Genomic DNA, 20,260 nt, shown 5'->3' with positions numbered 1-20,260 from the left:
GTGGATGCTGCAGGGAAGAAATACGTATATTTTATAAAATGCATGTGTATCATATGCACAGGGTGTATTTTATAAAATGCATGTGTATCATATGCACAGGTTATTAAATACTTGCATAGATCTGTCTAAATAAATAAATAAATAAAAATCTGCTTGCAGCCATGTACGTGTGTATGTCTCTGCACGCATTTGTATGAAAGTTATGCTCTAACTGTGGCAAATGCTATAGCTCCGCATGTTCTGTCAGCTGCAGCACCTGGCTGCTGGCCCTGCTCTCTCCAGCCTTTTATTCTGTCCACCACTCTTCACTGTTGAACTGAAAGCTGCACTACAACCCAAGCACTGAAAGTATGGCAAGGAGAAATAAGAGGACATGTGGCTCAGGATCAGCACCCACAACCGCAGGGATGAAATGCTGGGGAGTGGGGAAAGAGGCAAGGGAGAAATGCTGGGGAGATAAGAGGCAGAGAGTAGATGCTGGGGAAGAGAAAAATGAATGACTAGTGGAGATAAGGGGTAAGAAATGTGAAGAGATGGGAAAGGAAGTATTATAGGAATGATATAAAGATGGAGGAATTTGGGAAGAAGGTGGAGAGGATGGGAGAAAAGAAAAGGAATGGAACGGTAGGAGAGAGGAAAATGGATTTGAAGGGTGGGTGAGAGCTGAAAAATGTGAGAAAAGCTTTGGAGAAGAATTGAGGATAATGAAGGGAAGAGAGATGGAAGTTGAGAAGAGAACTGGGAAGGGAAGGCAGAGCTTGTGTAAAAAAGGAAGAGGAAAGAAGAAAAAAGAGTAACAGAAAGAAAAAAATGAGAGAATATTAAAATATCCACTCTGATGGATAAAGAGAAAGAAAGAACTGAAACAGAAAAAGGAAGGACACCAGAAAAACATGAGGAACAGATGGAACAGTAAGCAAAGATGGAGAACAAGCAGAGATAAAAGAAATAAATCAAACTGCAGACATAGATCAGAAAATTATTTAAATTTTGGCAAGGATTTCCTGCCATTTTTGCTAGATACAATAGCTAGTTAAGGGGCTCCCAGAAGAAAGGGTAAATGCTCTTATCTGTTCTTCTCTGTCACGCAACACCTCAGCACCACCCTTAACCCTGAGGCCACACAGAGGGTCCTGCTAAGCACTGCCCTGGCTCCACCTGCATCTGCGCACGTGCTCCTACACTGGCAACTTCCCACCCGCCAACTGGGTCCTGCTTGCTTCTGGGCAAGATTCCTGCCCACAACTTATCCCTGGTAGTTTTTAGGAACACTGGGATCCCATACAACTCAAGGGTTGCATAGGTCCTAGAAAAACACCTACAGATCAAATACAGGAAACACTTTACTACTTAATCAGTGCTAGGGGAGTTAACATAAGAAATTGCCATACTGAGTCAGACAGAGGGTCCATCAAGCCCAGCATCCTGTTTCCAACAGTGGCCAATCCAAGTCACAAGTACCTGGCATTAAATAGATCCCATGCTACTAATGCCAGTAACAGTAATGGCTATTCCCTAAATCAACTTGATTAATAACAGTTTATTTCACCTCCAGGAACTTATCCAAACCTTTTCAAACCCAGCTACACTAACTGCTTTAACCACATCCTCCGGCAACAAATTCCAGAGCTTAATTGTGCGTTGAGTGAAAAAGAATATTCTCCAATTTGTTTTAAATGTGTTACATGCTAACTTCATGAAGTGCCCCCTTGTCTTATTATCTGAAAGAGTAAATAACCGATTCATATTTACCTGCTCTAGTTTTCTCATGATTTTATAGACTTTTACCATATCTCCCCTCAGCTGTCTCTTCTCCAAGCTGAACAGCCCAAACCTCTTTAGCCTTTCCTCATAGGGGGGGGCCTTTCCATGCCCTTTATCATTTTGGTCGCTCTTCTCTGTACCTTTTCCAGTGCATCTATATCTTTTTTGAGATGCAGCGACCAGAACTGCACACAGTACTCTAGGTGTAGTCTCAGCATGGAGCGATACAGAGCATTAATTATGACATTCACTGTTTTTAATCACCATTCCTTTCCTAATAATTCCTAACATTCTATTTGCCTCTTTGAATGCCGCAACACACTGAGCCAATGATTTTAATGTATTATCCACAATGATGGCTAGATCTCCTTCCTGGGTGGTAACTTCTAATATGGAACTTAACATCGTATAACCATATCAAAGGTTATTTTTCCCCTATATGCATCACCTTGCATTTCTCCACATTAAATTTCATCTGGCATTTGGACGCCTAATCTTCTAGTCTCTCTCTCTTGTCAGTTCCTGAACCAATTGCTCCATGAAGCAGTTATTTATTCCATCCAGGAATTTTCTCTCTAGCATGTCCTTATGTTACATTTAAACAGTCAATGTTGGGATAATTGAAATCTCCCATTATTACTGCACTGCCAAATTGGTTAGCTTCCCTGATTTCTCTTAGCATTTCATCATCCGACTCATCATTTTGGATAGGTGGATGGTAGTATACTCTTATCGCTATACTCTTACCTAACATACATAGGATTTCTACCCGTAAAGATTTTATTGTATAATCTTTATTCTGTTGGACTTAAAGTGCCAGAGTCCACCAGAGTTTGAGCAGGGTCTCAATACAGAGAATCTCTCTCTGTACTCCCAGCCAAGACTAGAGATCTGGTAACTTCACCACTAATTCTCTGTCTTTAGAGTCAATCAGGACTCCTAGTACTAGCATTATCTCACTGACCAATGGTTTTCTGACTAGTAAGATTTCTGGCCAATGACACTTCAAGATAATTCAGTCTTGCAGTTTCTTCAAGGATACTGGGAAATGTATGCTGTCCAAGCTTCATTCTGATTCATGTTAGCATCTCAAACCATCCAAAAAGTCAAACACCACCTGCAGACCAACTTAGAGGAAATGCATCCTCTGGAGAAAACAGTCATGCTGTTCCATGCATCCACTATCCTTTGTGTAAAGAAATATTTTCTTAGATTGCTCCTGAGTCTACTCCCTTTCACCCTCATCTCATGAACCCTCTTTCTAAAGCAGGGTTTCCCAAACTGTCCTGGGAACCCCACAAAAGTTGGGTTTTCAGGATAGTCACGATGGATATGCATGAGATAAATTTGCATACACTGAATCTTCATGATATGCAAAGTTATCTTATGCATATTTACTTTGGATATCCTAAAAAACCTGACTGGCTCTGGGGTCGCCAAGAGAGGTTTGGTAAGCCCTGTTCTAGAGCCTTTTTCCATTGAAAGAGGCCTGCCTATGCATGGAAATCTGGAAGGTATTTATGTTATCAACCCCATCCTGTTGTTTCTCAAGGGTATACATGTTTAGATCTCCACATCTTTAAATAGTATAGTGTCAGTCCAGAGAGTAGATCCTAAAGATCTAAACATAATCCTTCTGCCATTTGCTGAAGCCTTATCCATTAGTTTGTCCACATTAAGATCATCTGATATGATCACTGCCACAGAGATCCCATGTTGTCCTGGGGACTCAGTGGTAGTGCTTGTCACTGCTGTGAAGAGAACTTGGTTTGATTTGTGGGTCAGCTCTTCCACCTTCTGGGCCAGCTAGGGTAGGGGCTACTATGGAGGCAGCATTCACAGTCCCTGGAAAGAAGGCATCCTAGTCCACCGTTTCTCACCTACTAGTCTGTGGACCAGCATTAGTCCCTGGAAGCATTTCTGCTGGTCCACCAAGCAACAGTGACTGCAGGAGGATGAGGAGGAAGTAAGACTTTCCCTGCTGCTACATTGAACCCTACACCACAGCCAGCAAGGTTTTTTTTCCAACCCCCCCCCCCCCCCCCCACACACACACTGTACTGTGGACCTTATTTTTCCAGCTGGAGTCACTCCTGAGGCCCAGTCTCTGGGAGGGGAGCTACTGCAGCTGAACGTTAACAAGCTGGGATGAGACTGAGTCAAGGTCTGCTCTGCTCTCAAGCCACACCTCCTGTACAGAAGCCAAGAGGTGATGCGGATCATTGCTGGGCCTGAGAGCAGAGCAGACCCTGTCTCATTCAACTTCAGTTGCTCCTTTCCCAGAAATCAGGCCTCAACTGAAAAATAAAGTCCATGATATAAGAGTAATGGTATTACTGGCTAACTGTGGGGAAGGAACAGAGAGAGAAGGACTTCTTTTTTTTTTTTTAACTGAGGAGTTGGCGACTGATAGGAGGAGAAGAGGGAAAGAGAGAGAGAGGAATATTTTTTCAATGATCAGTTGGTGGCTGGCTGGGAGAGAGAAGGAGGTGAGCGAGAGTCTTGGGGTTTTTTTTAAATGTTATAATATATGTATATATATATATATTTTTTTTTTTTAGAAAACAATTTTATTAAACTGGCAAGTTAGCTCCTTAAAACGATACAGGCCAGCTGCAGGGCTGACCTATGATATTATAGACCAGGATTCCTCCCTTCCACCTAATCTTAAATTTTCTGGTATCCCCCCCTTGCTCATTAACACTGCAACCAATCCTCAATTTAAAGATGGTAGTTAGCTGGTCCCTGGCATACATAAGTCTGAGAAACACTATCCTACTCATCACGCAATAGTAACTCGTAGTGACTAGATTTAGGGCCCATGATAGTAGAGTTCCAGAAGGAGCTTATGTGCATAGCCCTTCAGTTGAGAATTGTTCTGTAATGACTCAGCAGGAGAATAAAAAGCTCATGGTGCCAGATCTCAGGTCCAGTTCCAAATACGCTGGAAGTCCAAAGGAGCAGGAAAAAATAACACCCCCACCCAAAAAAAAAACAAAAACAAAACTTGGAGGTGGCTTCCTTAATAGTGTAATTCTCTTTATTTTGGAAGAGAGTGGATGAAGTGGAGGAGGAATGGACTTTCGTGTGGGAAAACTTCTGTGACTGCTATAGGACAAAGTCATAATCATTGCCAGACTGAAAAGGAAGTTCAAGATACAAATAATAGAAGTTGGAGAAAAGCAATCTAAGAATTTTGGAGATTCCAGAAGAAATGGAAGATGACAATCCAGTGAAATTTATGGAGACATTGCTGCCAGAGTTATTGGAAATTCAGTTTATGAGAAACTTTTAAGACTGAAAGAGCATATTAAGTGCCTCCCCTTAGCATCTGCAACAAAAAATACTCAAGTTCAATGGTGACTCATATCTTGAGATACCCTTAACTATTAGAAATTTTAAAATACAGGTACCTGTACTATGGGAAGTAAAGAAAAAAATGATTGTCGAAAATCTAAATAATGTCATAATACAGAAAAAGAAGATTCTCACAATATGAGAGCAAGTAAGAAATATGAAGGTTCAGCTTGTTCTGTCCAGTAAAGATGAAAGTCAAAAGGTGAAAACGTTTGAGGGTCAAGAAAAACTACAAAATTATACTGATTCCCTTTCAGAAAAGAATTGGGGACTCAGTGATTCATATGTGCAGAAGTAGATGACAAATGGAGTAAGTTTTATGTGCAGTCATCCTGGCTAAAAGATTACCTGGTGATTTCTGATCTGCATAATTATAATCACAAACGTGTATAATAAAGTTCAGGTTTAAGAACAAACTCAGAAAATCTGAGTAGCTGACATGAGTTAGGAAAAATGACTGAATCAGTTCATGTGATGCTTATATAGTTTGAGTTTTGAGTCTGCAGACAGATTTGATTTGGGGACTATTGTGTATAAGAACTTACCGTAAAAACAAAAACGTAATTCGTAAACCTTTATGCAATGTGAAAAATTCTCCAGAGGTTTCCTGCCAATGCATACCAAAGAATGCATAATAAAAATCCAAGCTTACAAGAAATCTTGCAGAAACATGCCCATATAATCAAATAAATTTTAAATGTGAACCAATGAGTTTTGACAATAATATATGGCTTTAAGATAATACAGAGATGAAGATATGAAAAATGCCATGAAATAATGGAGATCTATCGGAGTATGCTTTTGCATTATAAGGGATGTGAGAACCCCAAACTATAGAGAATGAGGCAGAACCCGAATGGAAATCCTATACCTCCTATTTGGCAACAGACAATCCATGTCCACAGAAACACCCCTAATAATGGGTGTGGAGCAGAATTAGGATGCTTCTCCTTACAACTCCCCATATAAGAAAAAAAAATTCAATAATAGTAACACAAATTCCCTTTTCTACCAGACACTTACCCCTATATTCATCAAAATACTATAGTTCTGCATGGATAATGCCTGCAATAAGAAAAAGGGGCGTGTTTATGATAATGTTAGAATTACCAGACAGGCTGAGAGAGAGAGACTGACAGACTCTTTATAAAGCCTTCATAGTAGTCAACTATTTATATCACTATAGGAGGGCCAGCTATAACTCGAGGTGAGGTGTTGGTGGTGGTATAGGGGCCCGTCTGACATGCAGAGTGAGACATATAAACAGCACAGTACACATCAGTGAAGATTTGATGTCATTTGGAGTGAGGAAAGTTTCACAAAGATGAGATTTCTGTTCTCTCGCCCTAGCTTGATGGACTCCTATAACAGGGTACTGTCAAGCTAGGGCGAGAGAACATAATAGAAAATCTCATCTTTGTGAGACTTTCCTCACTCAAATTTTGTCAAATCTTCACTAGGTGTACTGTGCTGTTCGTACGTCTCACTCTGCATGTAACAAACTGGCCCCTAAACCCTAAACCACCACCAACACCTCACCTCGAGTTATTAGCTGGCCCTCCTTTAGTAAAATAAATAGCTGATACTGTGAATGTCTCACCAGAGGCACTCTCTCTCGCACTCTCTTTCTCCCCTTCACTCCACTCTCCTCTCCAAGCCCAGAAATGGCCAAAATGCAATTTGCAGTCTCTCGCAAATTGTGCTATGGCCATTTCGCACAGATTAACACAAGGAAAAAAGGTGTATTTATTTCCGGTGTTAAAACTATGCGATAGCATGCATTATGCAATTGCGCAGTGTGAAAATGCCCTTCATTTTAAACTCTCCCCAATCTCATCCCTATGAAAAATTTGCATTCACGCAATACAATAGCATTTCTATCTCATGCGTTATGGCATTATCGCAGGCATCAATGCCATAATTTATTTTATTTTATTTATTTAGTGTTTTTCTATATCTGCATTCGCAATAATGATCACATTATGCTGGTTTACATTTAACAAGGGGTGTAAACAGCAAATAAACTAAAACTGTAACAAGTGAAGAGAAACTCAGCAGTTACAATACATGTAACTGCTGAGATGTTCAAAACTGGGAGAAGAAGGAAAGGCTAGAGGAATTTAACGGAGAGAGCAATTGTTTACAATGATCAAAGAGAGCAATTGTTTACAATGATCAAAGAATGTCTGACTATGGTTGTTGGTGAATTAAGGTTCAGTTGGGTTCTGGAAAAGCTTGCTTAAACAACCACGTCTTAAGCCTTTTTCTGAAAGTTAGAAGGCACGGTTCCTGTCGAAGATCCGGTGGAATGGAATTCCATAGCAATGATCCTGCTGTAGAGAAGGCCCGGTCTCTAAATGTTATATGTTGAGAGGTTCTGGTGTGTGGAACTTGAAGTGAATCTCTGTAAGCTTCTCTGATGGGTCTAGTGGAGGTGTGTTTTCTGAGTAGGATTTGTAGATTGAGTGTAGCATGGTGATGGATGGCTTTACAGATAATGGTAATGGACTTATGAATGATTCTGAAGTGAATTGGCAGCCAATGTAGGTCTTTGAGAATTGGAGATATGTGGTCTTTTCTCCTCGTGTTTGTCAATATTCTGGCTGCCGTGTTTTGAACCATCTGAAGAGGTTTGGTGTAGGATGAGGGGAGACCTAATAAGATAGAGTTACAGTAGTCTATCTTAGAGAAGATTATTGCTTGCAGAACCATTCTGAAATCATGAAAGTGAAAGAGAGGTCTTATTCTTTTCAGGACATGAGTTTATAAAAACAGTCTTTAGTTGTTTGGTAATAAAAGATTTTAGGTTTAGACGATTATCAATAATAACTCCTAGGTCTTTTGCTTTGGAGATGTGAAGGATGGCTGGTGGATTCGTCGTGATGTTACTGTTTTCCGGAAATATGAGAAGGAATTCACTTTTTGAATAATTTAGTATTAAGTTTAAGCTGGTGAGGAGGCAGTTGATTTCATGAAGGCAGTTTTCCCAAAATTCCAGTGTTTTTGTGATGGATTCTTTAACTGGAATTACTATCTGGACATAGTCGGGCGTATAAGAAGTGTTTTAGAATGGCATTTTGATGAATGCATTTTGATGAATGACCCTATAGTGAAGTAACCCAATCCTGAAAAACACTCCGCACCTATGTAGCAAATCTACTGTACCAAACTAGCACTAACACCTAGAACTCTAGAACACTAATGTATCTCATTTTGGGAGATGCAGATTGAAAAAAAAAGAAAAAAAAGAAAAGAAAACAAGCTTGACTGCTATAAGAACTTTACCCAGAAAATACATGTGCAGAATACTTCACCTCAGTCACACATAAAAAACACCCAGACAGACCCTCACCAAATACAGCATACATGATCTACAAATAGAAAATTGCAGGCAAAAACTGAACTGTAAACCCCACAAAGCCAGACTCTGTATACAATGCAATACCAGAGAATTATAAACAGAAATACATTTCCTCCTGCATGTAATAATTGTCTGGGAATGATCCCTCTGTGCTGCGGCGTAGTTGATGCATCAGAGGCAAACCTATGAGGCCTATGCCAGCAGCTAGCCAATGCACCCTGTAGCAAGACAGTCTGGAGCTTCACCTATACCAGCCGCCTCCCCCACAGGTTGAGCCCTTGGGTTCCAGCGGCCAGTAGGACTTAAGCAGGTCCCTAGGGTGGTGAAGAAAGCAAGAGTCCAAAGGCACACTGGAGTCAGGACAGGCAGCAAGCTGGAGATACAGAAACAGGCCAGAGGATGAGGCAGGCAGTGGGCAAAGATGGTCAGGTCCAAGCAAGAGGTCTATGTCAAGAGATCAGGCCAGAATGGACAAAAGACACACAAAGGCACTGGACGAGAACAAAGAAAGACTGAAGAAGACCATGTTAGACGAGGCAAGGCTGTACATGGCAAGGCAGGAACACAACAAGCACCAGGAACGCAGCAATCATGATGCAGGAGCAACACATACTGCTGGAATGCAGGAAACCCATTCCTGAGGAACTGGACATCTGTGGAGCAAGGCTTAAGTAAGCCAAGGTTCTGATGTCATCAGATGAGGCAGAGGCAATGTTTCCTGTCATGGAACCCATAAGATCCGGAAACTTGGGCAGTGAAATGGGAGAAAGACATGATGGCTGTGTTTCTTCTTGCAGAGAAAGGTCCTGCATTGGAGCAAGTCATCAGCATCTGGGGTTAATGAGGCGGCTCACAGGGCTGTCCTGCGTTACACTGTACTATACGAAACACCAAGATATCAAATGCAAATTTCTGAAAGCTGACAGAGAAAATCAAAGACTTCCCACAAAAGAATGAGCAGGCAAAACTGCATAATCCTGGGAGAAATAGGAGAAACAGCAGCTATAGTAGCAGAATATATGGTATCCTGCCACCAGGCTAGAAATGAAATCTGACCAGGAACATGTACCAGCACCAAAACCTGAGACCTGTTATTGTTCTTTCTGTAACCTGTAATTTTACTTTACTGTTATTTTGGGGGGGGGGGGGGGTTGTAACTCTTTTTATTTTAAAACTGTCATAACAAAGTTATAGGAATCTGAATCTGACATATGCATTGACCTAAAAGTGACAGTGTTAATGGGGGAGGGGGGGGTCAGCCTTTCTGAAGACACGGAGTTTTACATGCACATAAATAAGCAGTTAGAGAATTCTGGAGAAATACAGCGAATCCTACATGATGTGGGAGTACTGAGAAGAACTGCTGTACACCGTGTTCATACAAAGATGATATAATGCGCAAGTTTGTGACTGTTAGTGAATCTGTGCCAGGGATACAGACAGATTACTGATATGTGAATTTAATTGAAAACAAGAAAAAGATCCAGATGGTTTATTTACAAAGTGAAAAGGCTTCCAGAGAATTCTTAAGTGCAGCAAACATGTGGAATATCGATTTTCATGGAATTATTAGTTCAACACAACTCTATTGACTTTAAATGTGATGCATTGAACTTTATGAATGACCACCGCGTCATTTCAGAATCTGGAGGAGAGAGCTTCAAAAAGTATAAGAACATAAGAAATTGCCATGCTGGGTCAGACCAAGGGTCCATCAAGCCCAGCATCCGGTTTCCAACAGAGGCCAAATAAGGCCACAAGAACCTAGCAATTACCCAAACACCAAGAAGATCCCATGCTACTGATGCAATTAATAGCAGTGGATATTCCCTAAATAAACTTGATTAATAGTAGTTAATGGACTTCTCCTCCAATAACTTATCCAAACCTTTTTTGAACCCAGATACACTTGTACATAATTTCCTGTACTTAGGGCCAGGGACACAAGAACACTTAGACTCAGTAAAAGGTATAAAGTAAATTTTATTTGGCATTATAAGTGTTCTTGGGAGATACTGGATACTGGGTGCCCTTTGTCTTTCAAAACGACCAGCATCTCATTGAATACAGGAAGTGACCCTTCTTTTATAGTTAAACATACAGTATTGCCGAAACTTCTAGAATCACGTGACTGCCCAAAGACTCATTTACAGAGACACATCATGCTGTTGTCATGACAACCTATCCTCTGAACTGCCCTGACAAGTTTTTCCCAGGTGTAGCTCATTTGCCCCCACTCTCCAGATAATCCTTTTGTCCTGTTAATGATCTTGTCCAGTGAGGTTTCAACAGGATAGTGCCTGAAGCTCCCGCCGTTGGTTTCTTCTGTGTGACCCATTGAATAGGCTCACCTCCTTTGGTGCCAGCTTGTCTATCTGCTCAGAGACATTCTGCAAGTCATGCTCAGAAAGGCACTCAGAGTTCATTCAGCTCTGACAGGCCACAGTACAGCAGAGGCGTCTGGGTATTTTCCTTCTCAATACTGGTTGTCTGATCAGGCATATTCTTCACACTTAACTGCACTAACCACATCCTCTGGCAACAAATTCCAGAGCTTAATTGTGAGTTGAGTGAAAAAGAATTTTCTCCGATTAGTCTTAAATGTGCTACTTGCTAACTTCATGGAATGCCCCCTAGTCCTTCTATTATTTGAAAGTGTAAATAACTGATTCACATCTACTCATTCAAGACCTCTCATGATCTTAAAGACCTCTATCATATCCCCCCTCAGCCATCTCTTCTCCAAGCTGAACAGCCCTAACCTCTTCAGCCTTTCCTCATAGGGGAGCTGTTCCATCCCCTTTATCATTTTGGTTGCCCTTCTCTGTACCTTCTCCGTCACAACTATATCTTTTTTGAGATGTGGCGACCAGAATTGTACACAGTATTAAAAGTGTGGTCTCACCAAGGAGCGATACAGAGGCATTATGACATTTTCCGTTTTATTAACCATTCCCCTCCTAATAATTCCTAACATTCTGTTTGCTTTTTTGACTACTGAGGCACACTGAGCCGACAATTTTAAAGTATTATCCACTATGATGCCTAGATCTTTTCCTGGGTGGTAGTTCCTAATATGGAACCTAACATCATGTAACTACATCAAGGATTATTTTTCCCTATGTGCAACACCTTGCACTTGTCCACATTAAATTTCATCTGCCATTTGGATGCCCAATCTTCCAGTCTTGCAAGTCCTCCTGTAATGTATCGCAATCCGCTTGTGATTTAACTACTCTGAATAATTTTGTACTGTCCACAAATTTAATAACCTCACTTGTCGTATTCTTTTCCAGATCATTTATCCATAATATATCAGGCTTGGTAGTGTGTCCGTCAGTGCTCGCGCATGTTCCCCAGCCCGCCGATAGATGGTGCAGGCGGCACCCTGGCTGCTTTGGAGGCTCAAACATGCCGAACAGCGGCCATGTCACAACACCAGCTACAAGAGGTACTCATGGGGGGAGTTCAGCGCTACTGCGGAATGCAGATTTTGCGCAGAATTCCTCCCTCACCTTGCCAATTTCCTCCCTCGCCAGAAGACTAATCAAAACCGGAAGGACAGTGGCCATCGCAGGACAGGCAGAAAATAGCAAAGGAGACCCTGGCATGCCACGAACGGAGCGCATCCTGCGGCACACACTCCATTCGCGGCGAAGATGAAGGCCTGGTGCGCCGTTCGCAGCGAAAAGGGAAGGCCTCTGTGTACCGCGATCAGTGCGCCCGAGACTCCGCTGCTATTTTCTGCTCAAGGCGAAATGGAAGGCCCCCCATGTGCCACGAATGGCGCACCAAGCCTTCATCTTCGCTGCAAATGACACGACGGGCCTTCATCTTCACCGCAAATGGCGCGGGTCCGTTGGCATGCCGGTGAGAGAGAATGTATGTCGGGGAGTGGAGGGTGAGAGAGAGCAGGAGGGTGTGAGAGAGAGCATGGGGGGATGCCAGTGAGAGAGAATGTGTGTGAGAGAGGGGGATGACAGAGAGCATGGAAGGTAAGAGAGGGTGGGTGTGGGATGCTTGAGTGTGGGTTTCAGAGAGAGAGGAAGCCTATATGAGGGGAGGGGGATGCCGGTGAGAGAGAATGTGTGTGTGAGAGAGGAGAGGGGATGTGGGAGAATGCGAGAGACAGCTTGGTAAATAAACTTTGCCAGCCCTGGCTTTAGCAAATGTGCCTCCATGTCCCTTGCCCTTGGTGAAAACAATTAGTTTTTCCTTTTCAACTAATGGCTTCCATACAAGAGCAAATGTGCCAATAAAAAGGCTCGCCACCCGGGCGTAGAACGGGTACAGTTGCTAGTATATATATATACCCTAAACCTCATTGATGTTAACATGGGTCTATACAAAGGAATACACCACTTATTGCTTTAACAATCCTTAAGGAATGCAATTTAAGATATATGGTATAAGATTGTTAAAGCAATAAGTGGTGTATTCCTTTGTATAGACCCATGTTAACATCAATGAGGTTAGGGTATAATTAGTTCAATTAGGGTCAGATTGAGGATAGGTATAGGAGAGGACTGAGGGTCATAACCGATTGGACTAAAAGTAGATTTTAGTATATTTGAAATATTCAATGTTTTGTAATTCAACTTTTCACTTAATTTATTAGTATCTTTGTAAAAGTAGTCAATAAAAGATTTACATTCTTAAGAAACATCACATATTTGAATTGACTTATTAAATATAATAATAGTGCTTATGGTCTCCCACGGCTGCACGTTGGGGGTTTTTTGTATATAAGCTTTAGCGCTAAATAGAAGAAGAATTGCCAAAAAATTTTTTTGCTAGCTATATATATATATATATATATATATATATATTGAAAAGCACCGGTCCAAGTACAGATCCTTGAGGAACTCCACTGTTTACCCTTTTCCATGATGTTTGACCGACCTGATGAATGGAATACAGGTGTTGAAAGCCAGTCATAGCTGCACACAGGAAACATACAGGGTATATAAGACCAACTACTTGTCTTGAGATTATCATGGGTAATTGATAAGTAAGATGTTTTCTATCTCTGTAGCTTAATCTATGTTTTCTTTTTAGCAAGATATCTGCACGAGATTAAATATACAAGATTTGTAAATTATTTTTCTTTATATCTAATTATGCTATGTTTTTATTTACTTTTATAGTTATGTTTTTCATTTGTTGTTATTTGTGCTAGCTTTGTGTCCAATTTAAAATAAAAAACATATAATATATGCCAACAATAAAGACATAAGGAGAAAAGAAGTTCATGTCAATCTCTTCTTGAAATAAACTGGAGTCAAGGAAATGTTAGGAAAGAGACAGAGGGAAATGGTCATTTATTTGTTAAAATAGTAAGTCTTTTTTCCTAAACTGGCAGACTTGCAAACCTTGGAGGTTATTATATTTTCCTTATGGAAATATGCATTTACTTGAAAAGAGACAAGCCCTGGGCACCCTAAAAAGACATGTTTTATATTTATCTTTGAAAGCTTTAAATGAAAGCCCTAATTATAATTATCCATCAGTACAATAGTGCAAATTATTGTATGTCCAGAGAGACAGAATTGGAGCAGGTGAGTTTCATGATTTCCCCTTTAGGAAAAGAAATTAGGGAGATGTGTGGTTTAATTGAATTTAAGATGCAACAAAGCTCTGGCATTGGGAGTTGCAGAGAAAAAAAGATCAAAATCTAGATGGAGCATGACTAGAAACAAGACAACAAAAAAGAGATTTGAACCAGAAGTCATGGAGGAAAGGAAGTAAGTATTAGACTCCAGTTTCTGTTCCTCACAGGATGTTCTAATTTCTCTCATTTTTAAATAGCTTGAGTTGATGCCAATTACAATAGATAACTAGCAGAAACTCTTTCAGAGTCAAAACTGATGAGCAAAGAGCCTATGCACATATGTAATAAAACAGATGAGATTTTTAAGGGTTTTCCTCAATAGTAAAATTAATTAGAAAAGAAAAGAAGGATTCTCTACAATCAAGAAACAGCTGTTTTTTTAATTTTAAGGTTTCTCTGAAGTATCATAACACAGACCTTTGTAAGGAATTACCCTAGTTTCTAAATTTTCTTGAATTTGAAATTATCAATCTTTCATTTATCTTCCATTCATGATAAAACCTTACTCAGATACACATATACATTTAAGGGTTAATTTTAAAAGCATTGCTGGAGTTAAAAGGTCACGTGTGAGCAACGCGTGTTTTAAAAACTGCAAATTACATGTGTATATATATGTGCATGTATGAGTAAAAAAAAAAAAAAAAAAGAAGAGCGGGCTGGGTTAGGGGCATTCCAGAACAAGGCCAAAATGTACGTACACAAATAGTTATTTTAAATCCGGCGGGTTGGTAGCTGCACATATTTACTTCTGCTCTTGATAAGGTGAAAGGCTGCATAAATCTCTGTTTAGGCCTAAAATGACTGAGTGAGGGTCTGGGTGAATTGGGGGGAGTGCAGGCTGAAGAACCAGAGGGGTCTGGATGACATCAAGACAGACTGGGCAAATTGGTAAAGTAATGGGTAAAATTGGCAATGTCCTTCACATGAACATGTTTTAAACTCTTCTGCGCGAGTTAAAGCTGATAAAGTCCTACAGAAGATTCATGAAACATGTTTGCTCGAGTAACCGTTTAAAATTAGGAGCACACATACACATGGTAGGTGCTTTTTAAAACACATGCTTGCACGATTTAAAATTCCAGCATGTGTATGCTCGTGCGACCATATGTGCGTATATGGCGTGCGCGTGCTTGTTTTAAAGTTACCAAACCTGGGGGTAATTCTGAAACATCACACATCAATTAGCTGGCATACACACCTAAGTTACACCAATTGTCAAAGTGGATTCAGGTGCATAAGTCCATTTTGAAAATTATCCCACCAAATCTACCCTGCACACACACACATCTATTTAGTGTGTGGCAATTTTTCTGGAGAATTTACAAGCATACACTTTAAATAAATAAGTGTTTGAAAATTGAAGCTTTTATATACCGAAGTTTGTTTGTACATCACATCGGTTTACATTTAACAGATAGCAAAAAAGGGGGAAAGTAAGGAGAAAATAGTTACATCGAACAATATAAATAGTTGCATCAATCAACATATAAGGAAACCTCTTCTAAACTCTGCCAACAGCAATGCTTTTGTTCAGTCGGGTAAAATTTTGTGTGAATAGGGCACACTTGAAAGTTTACTTACATATCGGGCAGGCAATTTTGAAGAAGCCCATTTCTGCAGCCCTTTAACCTGTAAAAATGATTTTTAAAACCACCCTTCTAGAGAGTAATTTTAAAACTGCAAAGTCTGTGAGTACCTTTTACTTGTAGACTTTATACTGATTTACAAAGTAAATGTACATGCATATTTTCACTTTGAAAATGATCCCAGGTAAACTACCCACACACATTTACACCTGCTAATCAGGCAAAATAGACTGTCACCTAAAGATTTTGGGAGTAGCAAAATACCACCAGTGTGAGGTCCAGAGGGGTTCTGTACCAAAGACAAAACTGTCAAAGGAGGGAACGAAGTCCTAGAGCCACTGCTGTGCTGGAGCTACCACCAATAGATTAATTTGGGGGGGGGGGGGGATAACCACAGGTTCACCCAGAGCACCAAATAGACTTGCACCAAGCCCTGTTGCTAGTTTGTGCAGATAATTTTTCTTGGAAAATGCACGTGTACCCCCTCTCAGGAACGCCTGCCCCTGCTGTGGGGGTAGCATGAGTGAGCTACCTGCACACAGAGAGGGCAGTTTTCTAAAAGCCCTTTTGTGAGGGTAAAGCACTGTTTTACCTGTGGAAATGGCTTTCAAAATTACCCTCCTTATGAGCAAATTTAGAGGAATCCTTGCAGGAGTTGGCCTGACAAAGCCAAAATTTAGCAAGGAAGAACTTATGTTTGGGGCCCGTCTTGGTGGCAGCAGAAATGAAGAGAAGATGGATTTGCCAAAGTCGTGCACTCAGAGCCCTGTGAAAGTTATCATGCTGAACAACCTTTATTTCGCTTTCCCCTAAATTAGCTGTCCACAGATCCATTTGTTGTAGGAGCCTGTTGTAGGCAGCGACAGATGTTTTCAAGTTTTTGCAATAAAAAGGCTTTTTTTCAACAGAGGAAGAATGGTTGAGTAAAGCAAAATGAAATGGGGGAAAACAGTATCAGATCAAAAGCTAAACAGATTCAGCAAAACTTCCAAGGGGTTGAGTCACTGTGTAGAGCACTATTCATGGATGAATAGCAGTGAACAATAGAATAAGAAACAGTTTTGTTTTTTTATTGGATAGCATGACAAACTTGGCATGAAAGATGAAGCAGATCTAGATGAACATCCCATAAGTTTCAAAGAAGAATTGCATCTATAGCAAACCTCATTTATGGAGTCCTTCATTCCAGAACACTGCACATAGAAGGGTGAAAGCTGGGGAAAAAGAGTTAATGTTACTTTGGAAGATTAATAGCTTTGCATAATTTTTAAAAATGTCTTCAAAAATTGGCAACTTATGACTTGAATATCATCTCACAACAAAAAGTTAAAAATTGCAATCTAGAGACATGGTTAATTTTAAAACAATAAGCTCCATAACTAGGAGGAGGACAAGAAAGGTGATAACTAAATTATACTGCAATACTAACAAAGATGTGTGAACATTTCCAGATATCTTGTTTCCTTCTTTTGCATAATAATTTGCACATTATAAGGTAGATATTCAGACTTATCCAAGTATGTAAGTTAACTGGATAGTTTAACTTACATGGGATATTCCCGTGTACAAAATGCTACTTAGTCATAAGTCTCTTTGGCAGGTCTAACTTATCTAGTTAACATAACCAAATAAATCTGAATAGTGACACTTATCTAAGTGGCACTGCCCTGTTACACCCATTGCTAAGTGGCAACTGATAAGCGTAGCTGGATATTCAGCGATCACCACTTACGGGCTGATACAGTAAAAGTCTCCTGTGCGCGCGATTTAGTATTCAAATGAGGGCCCGCGGTAAAATGACAGGAGCGGCGGCTGTCAGCGAGTTTGACAGCCGACGCTCAATTTTGCCGGCGTCTGTTCTCAAACCAGCTGAAAGCCACGGGTTCGGAAACTGGACACCGGCAAAATTGAGCGTCTAGTTTTCAACCCGCGAGCCGTGGGCTAATTTTAAAATTTTTTTATTTTTAATTATTTTTTACTTTTGGGACCTCCAACTTAATATCGCCATGATATTAAGTCGGAGGGTGTACAGAAAAGCAGTTTTTACTGCTTTTCTGTACACTTTCCCGGTGCAGGCAGAAATTAACGCCTACCTTTGGGTAGGCGCTAATTTCTGAAAGTAAAATGTGCGGCTTGGCTGCATATTTTACTTACTGAATCACGCGGGAATAACTAATAGGGCCATCAAAATGCATTTTGCATGTTGCAGGCGCTATCAATTTTGGGGGGTTGGCTGTGCTTTTTCGACACGCTATTTCCCCTTACTGAATAAGGGGTAAAGCTAGCGCGGCCCATTAGTCGGATAAGTTGCTACTTACTGGCTAAGTAGCTTTGAATATCATGCTCTATAATGTTAAGCAAGTTTACTTTCCATAAACAGTGTTTTCTGTAGATAGCAGGATAAATTAGCCATTACATGTGGGGAGTCCCAGATTGAGGGTTGTAATGGAGCATTTATTTAAGTAAGCAACCTGGGCCCTACCATGGAAGTAAACTACTGGTTGAAAAGACACAAAACAGCTGTCCAAATTTATTGTCACGGCTTGAGAGTTTGTCCAAACAGTAGTGGAATGCACAGACAACTAAGTCGCAGCTTTACAGATGATTGCTATGGAGACAGCTCTCAAAATGAAAATGTATAGCTCTGACTTGATGAGCCTGGAAAAAAGTCTGTAACCAGAAGGCTACCGAATGCATGACAGTGTGCAATACAGCCTACTAGATGGCTGGACAAAGAATGAATGGCCACTGCTATCCATACGCCGATGGGTTTGTAGAACACAGACAGCTGCTCAGCCTGGTAATATGGGAAAATTCTGCTCCAGAAATATGGGACCTACCTCTCACAGAGGAACAAATGTAAAAATCTGTCATCAATACACATGGCATGATTTTGTTGAAAAACAGAGATCACTCAAGGAGAAAAGCAAGACAGGTGTCAAGCACCCTTCTGTTATAAACGGACTGCAGTTGTTAAACTGTGTAGTCAAAGAGAATGCAACTAGGAACACCACATCCACGTAAGATACTTCAAGAGGCCAACAATATTAGCTGAACCCTAAAGTCACGTAGTATAGGGGGATTTGAAACTGGAGGATTTAAGTTCCAGTAAAACCTCTGTAAAATGTGGTATCCAATGATGAAGTAAGAACAGTATTGACTGTATTTAGAATAAGCAATCCACGGCAGCCGTAAGGCATCATCCTTGTTGATGAAGCATGGAGACTTGCAGGTGGAGTGGCCAAATCTAGTCCTCGAAAGCCACAAACAGACCTGGTTTTCAGCATATCCACAGTGAATATGCATGTGCACTCTCTCAACTGCATGCAAATCTATCTCATGTATATTCACTGTGAATATCCTGAAAACCTGTCCTGTTTGTGGCTCTCAAGAATCAGTCGGCCACCCCAGACCTATTTGTCCAGGGAATGTTCCCCTCTTCTGTTTTTCCCTGTATCTGGTGTAACGTGTTCCTCTTGTTCAGGACACTGATCTATTATGGAACAGGTTTGTTCCAGATAAAGTCCTTGGAACTGTGAATTTTTCTGGTTTGCGCTATAAGTACTCTTATGAAAAGGAGGGGATGAGTGATCCAGACCGATAATCATTTGATAGTCTATAAAAGCAAGTAAAGAAGCACAGGGTCCATGATTCTCAGCCAAATTTCTCAACAGATTAGTAGGGGTTCTTGGTCACAAGGACTTCTTTCACAAAATACATCTTCCCAGAGTCCTTGACTCAGTGGATCACCTTCACAGTCTTCCAACCCAAATAGGCTGCCTTTCCAAGCCCTCATCCTTCAGCCTTTTTACATTGAAAAGCGTCAAAAGACTAATAGTCATTTAACAATCTATAAAACAAGTAAGGAGGCACAGGGTCTATAGAGTAGAGTCTATAGAGTAGGGTCTACAGAGTAGAGTAGCTTACCATTGCCATGCAAGCATTGGAGGACTTTGTCCACAAATACTTTTTGAAGAAAGAAGGGATTTTTTTTGCCACTATGTTGTCTGCTATACTACGATGGCCCAAGGTGGTCAGTAAATCACTGTAGCAACGAGGTCACTGCCATTTTGAAAAAATCTCCAAATTAATTTAATTATCTTCATCCAGAAATATGGCAGGAGAGGTCTATTGATAGGCATGAGAGCTCCTCTCCAGGAAGGAAATGGGTCACCTTAGAAGTTAAAATTACAGAACCATGGCTCTGAAAAAAACAAAAACAGCTAGTAAAAGGAACTTTGCTGATGTCAGAGGAAGAAAGAACGGAAACACTATGGGTTCAATGGAGAAGATCCCATCTGGACTATCTACGTTAAGAGATGGGCTCTAGTATTCTCTGATGTAGAGAGGCACTCACAAATCTGTAGCCAACACTGCAGAGAGCATCAAGTGTGCCAATAGTGCAAATGCACAGATGTGATGATGCAGATGTATTCATGATTCAGGACTCCCCCTAGTGCAGACACATAGAATGCTTCAAGTGCACTGTGGATCCACATGCATTGACAGTGCAGAAGCATTGATTAAGCAGACATAGCAAGCACCAATAGTTCAGACACAGCAAATTAATACAGTTGC

The 20,260-nt window shown here is 40.6% G+C and overlaps 1 protein-coding gene across 1 annotated transcript in view; it reads right to left on the bottom strand.

Moving 5' to 3' along the window:
* The window catches only part of LOC115088641 (DNA (cytosine-5)-methyltransferase 3A-like), a 636,171-nt gene that overhangs the window by 13,729 nt on the left and 602,182 nt on the right, over positions 1-20,260 (bottom strand). The window contains exon 8 of the mRNA XM_029596904.1: positions 16,846-16,896. Within this exon, the coding sequence (XP_029452764.1) occupies positions 16,846-16,896 (51 nt within the window). The remainder of the gene's footprint in view (positions 1-16,845; positions 16,897-20,260) is intronic.

This window comes from Rhinatrema bivittatum, chromosome 3, assembly GCF_901001135.1.
Source record: "Rhinatrema bivittatum chromosome 3, aRhiBiv1.1, whole genome shotgun sequence".
In the NCBI taxonomy this organism is placed as follows: Eukaryota; Metazoa; Chordata; class Amphibia; order Gymnophiona; family Rhinatrematidae; genus Rhinatrema; species Rhinatrema bivittatum.
This window is presented reverse-complemented; position numbering and strand designations above follow the sequence as displayed.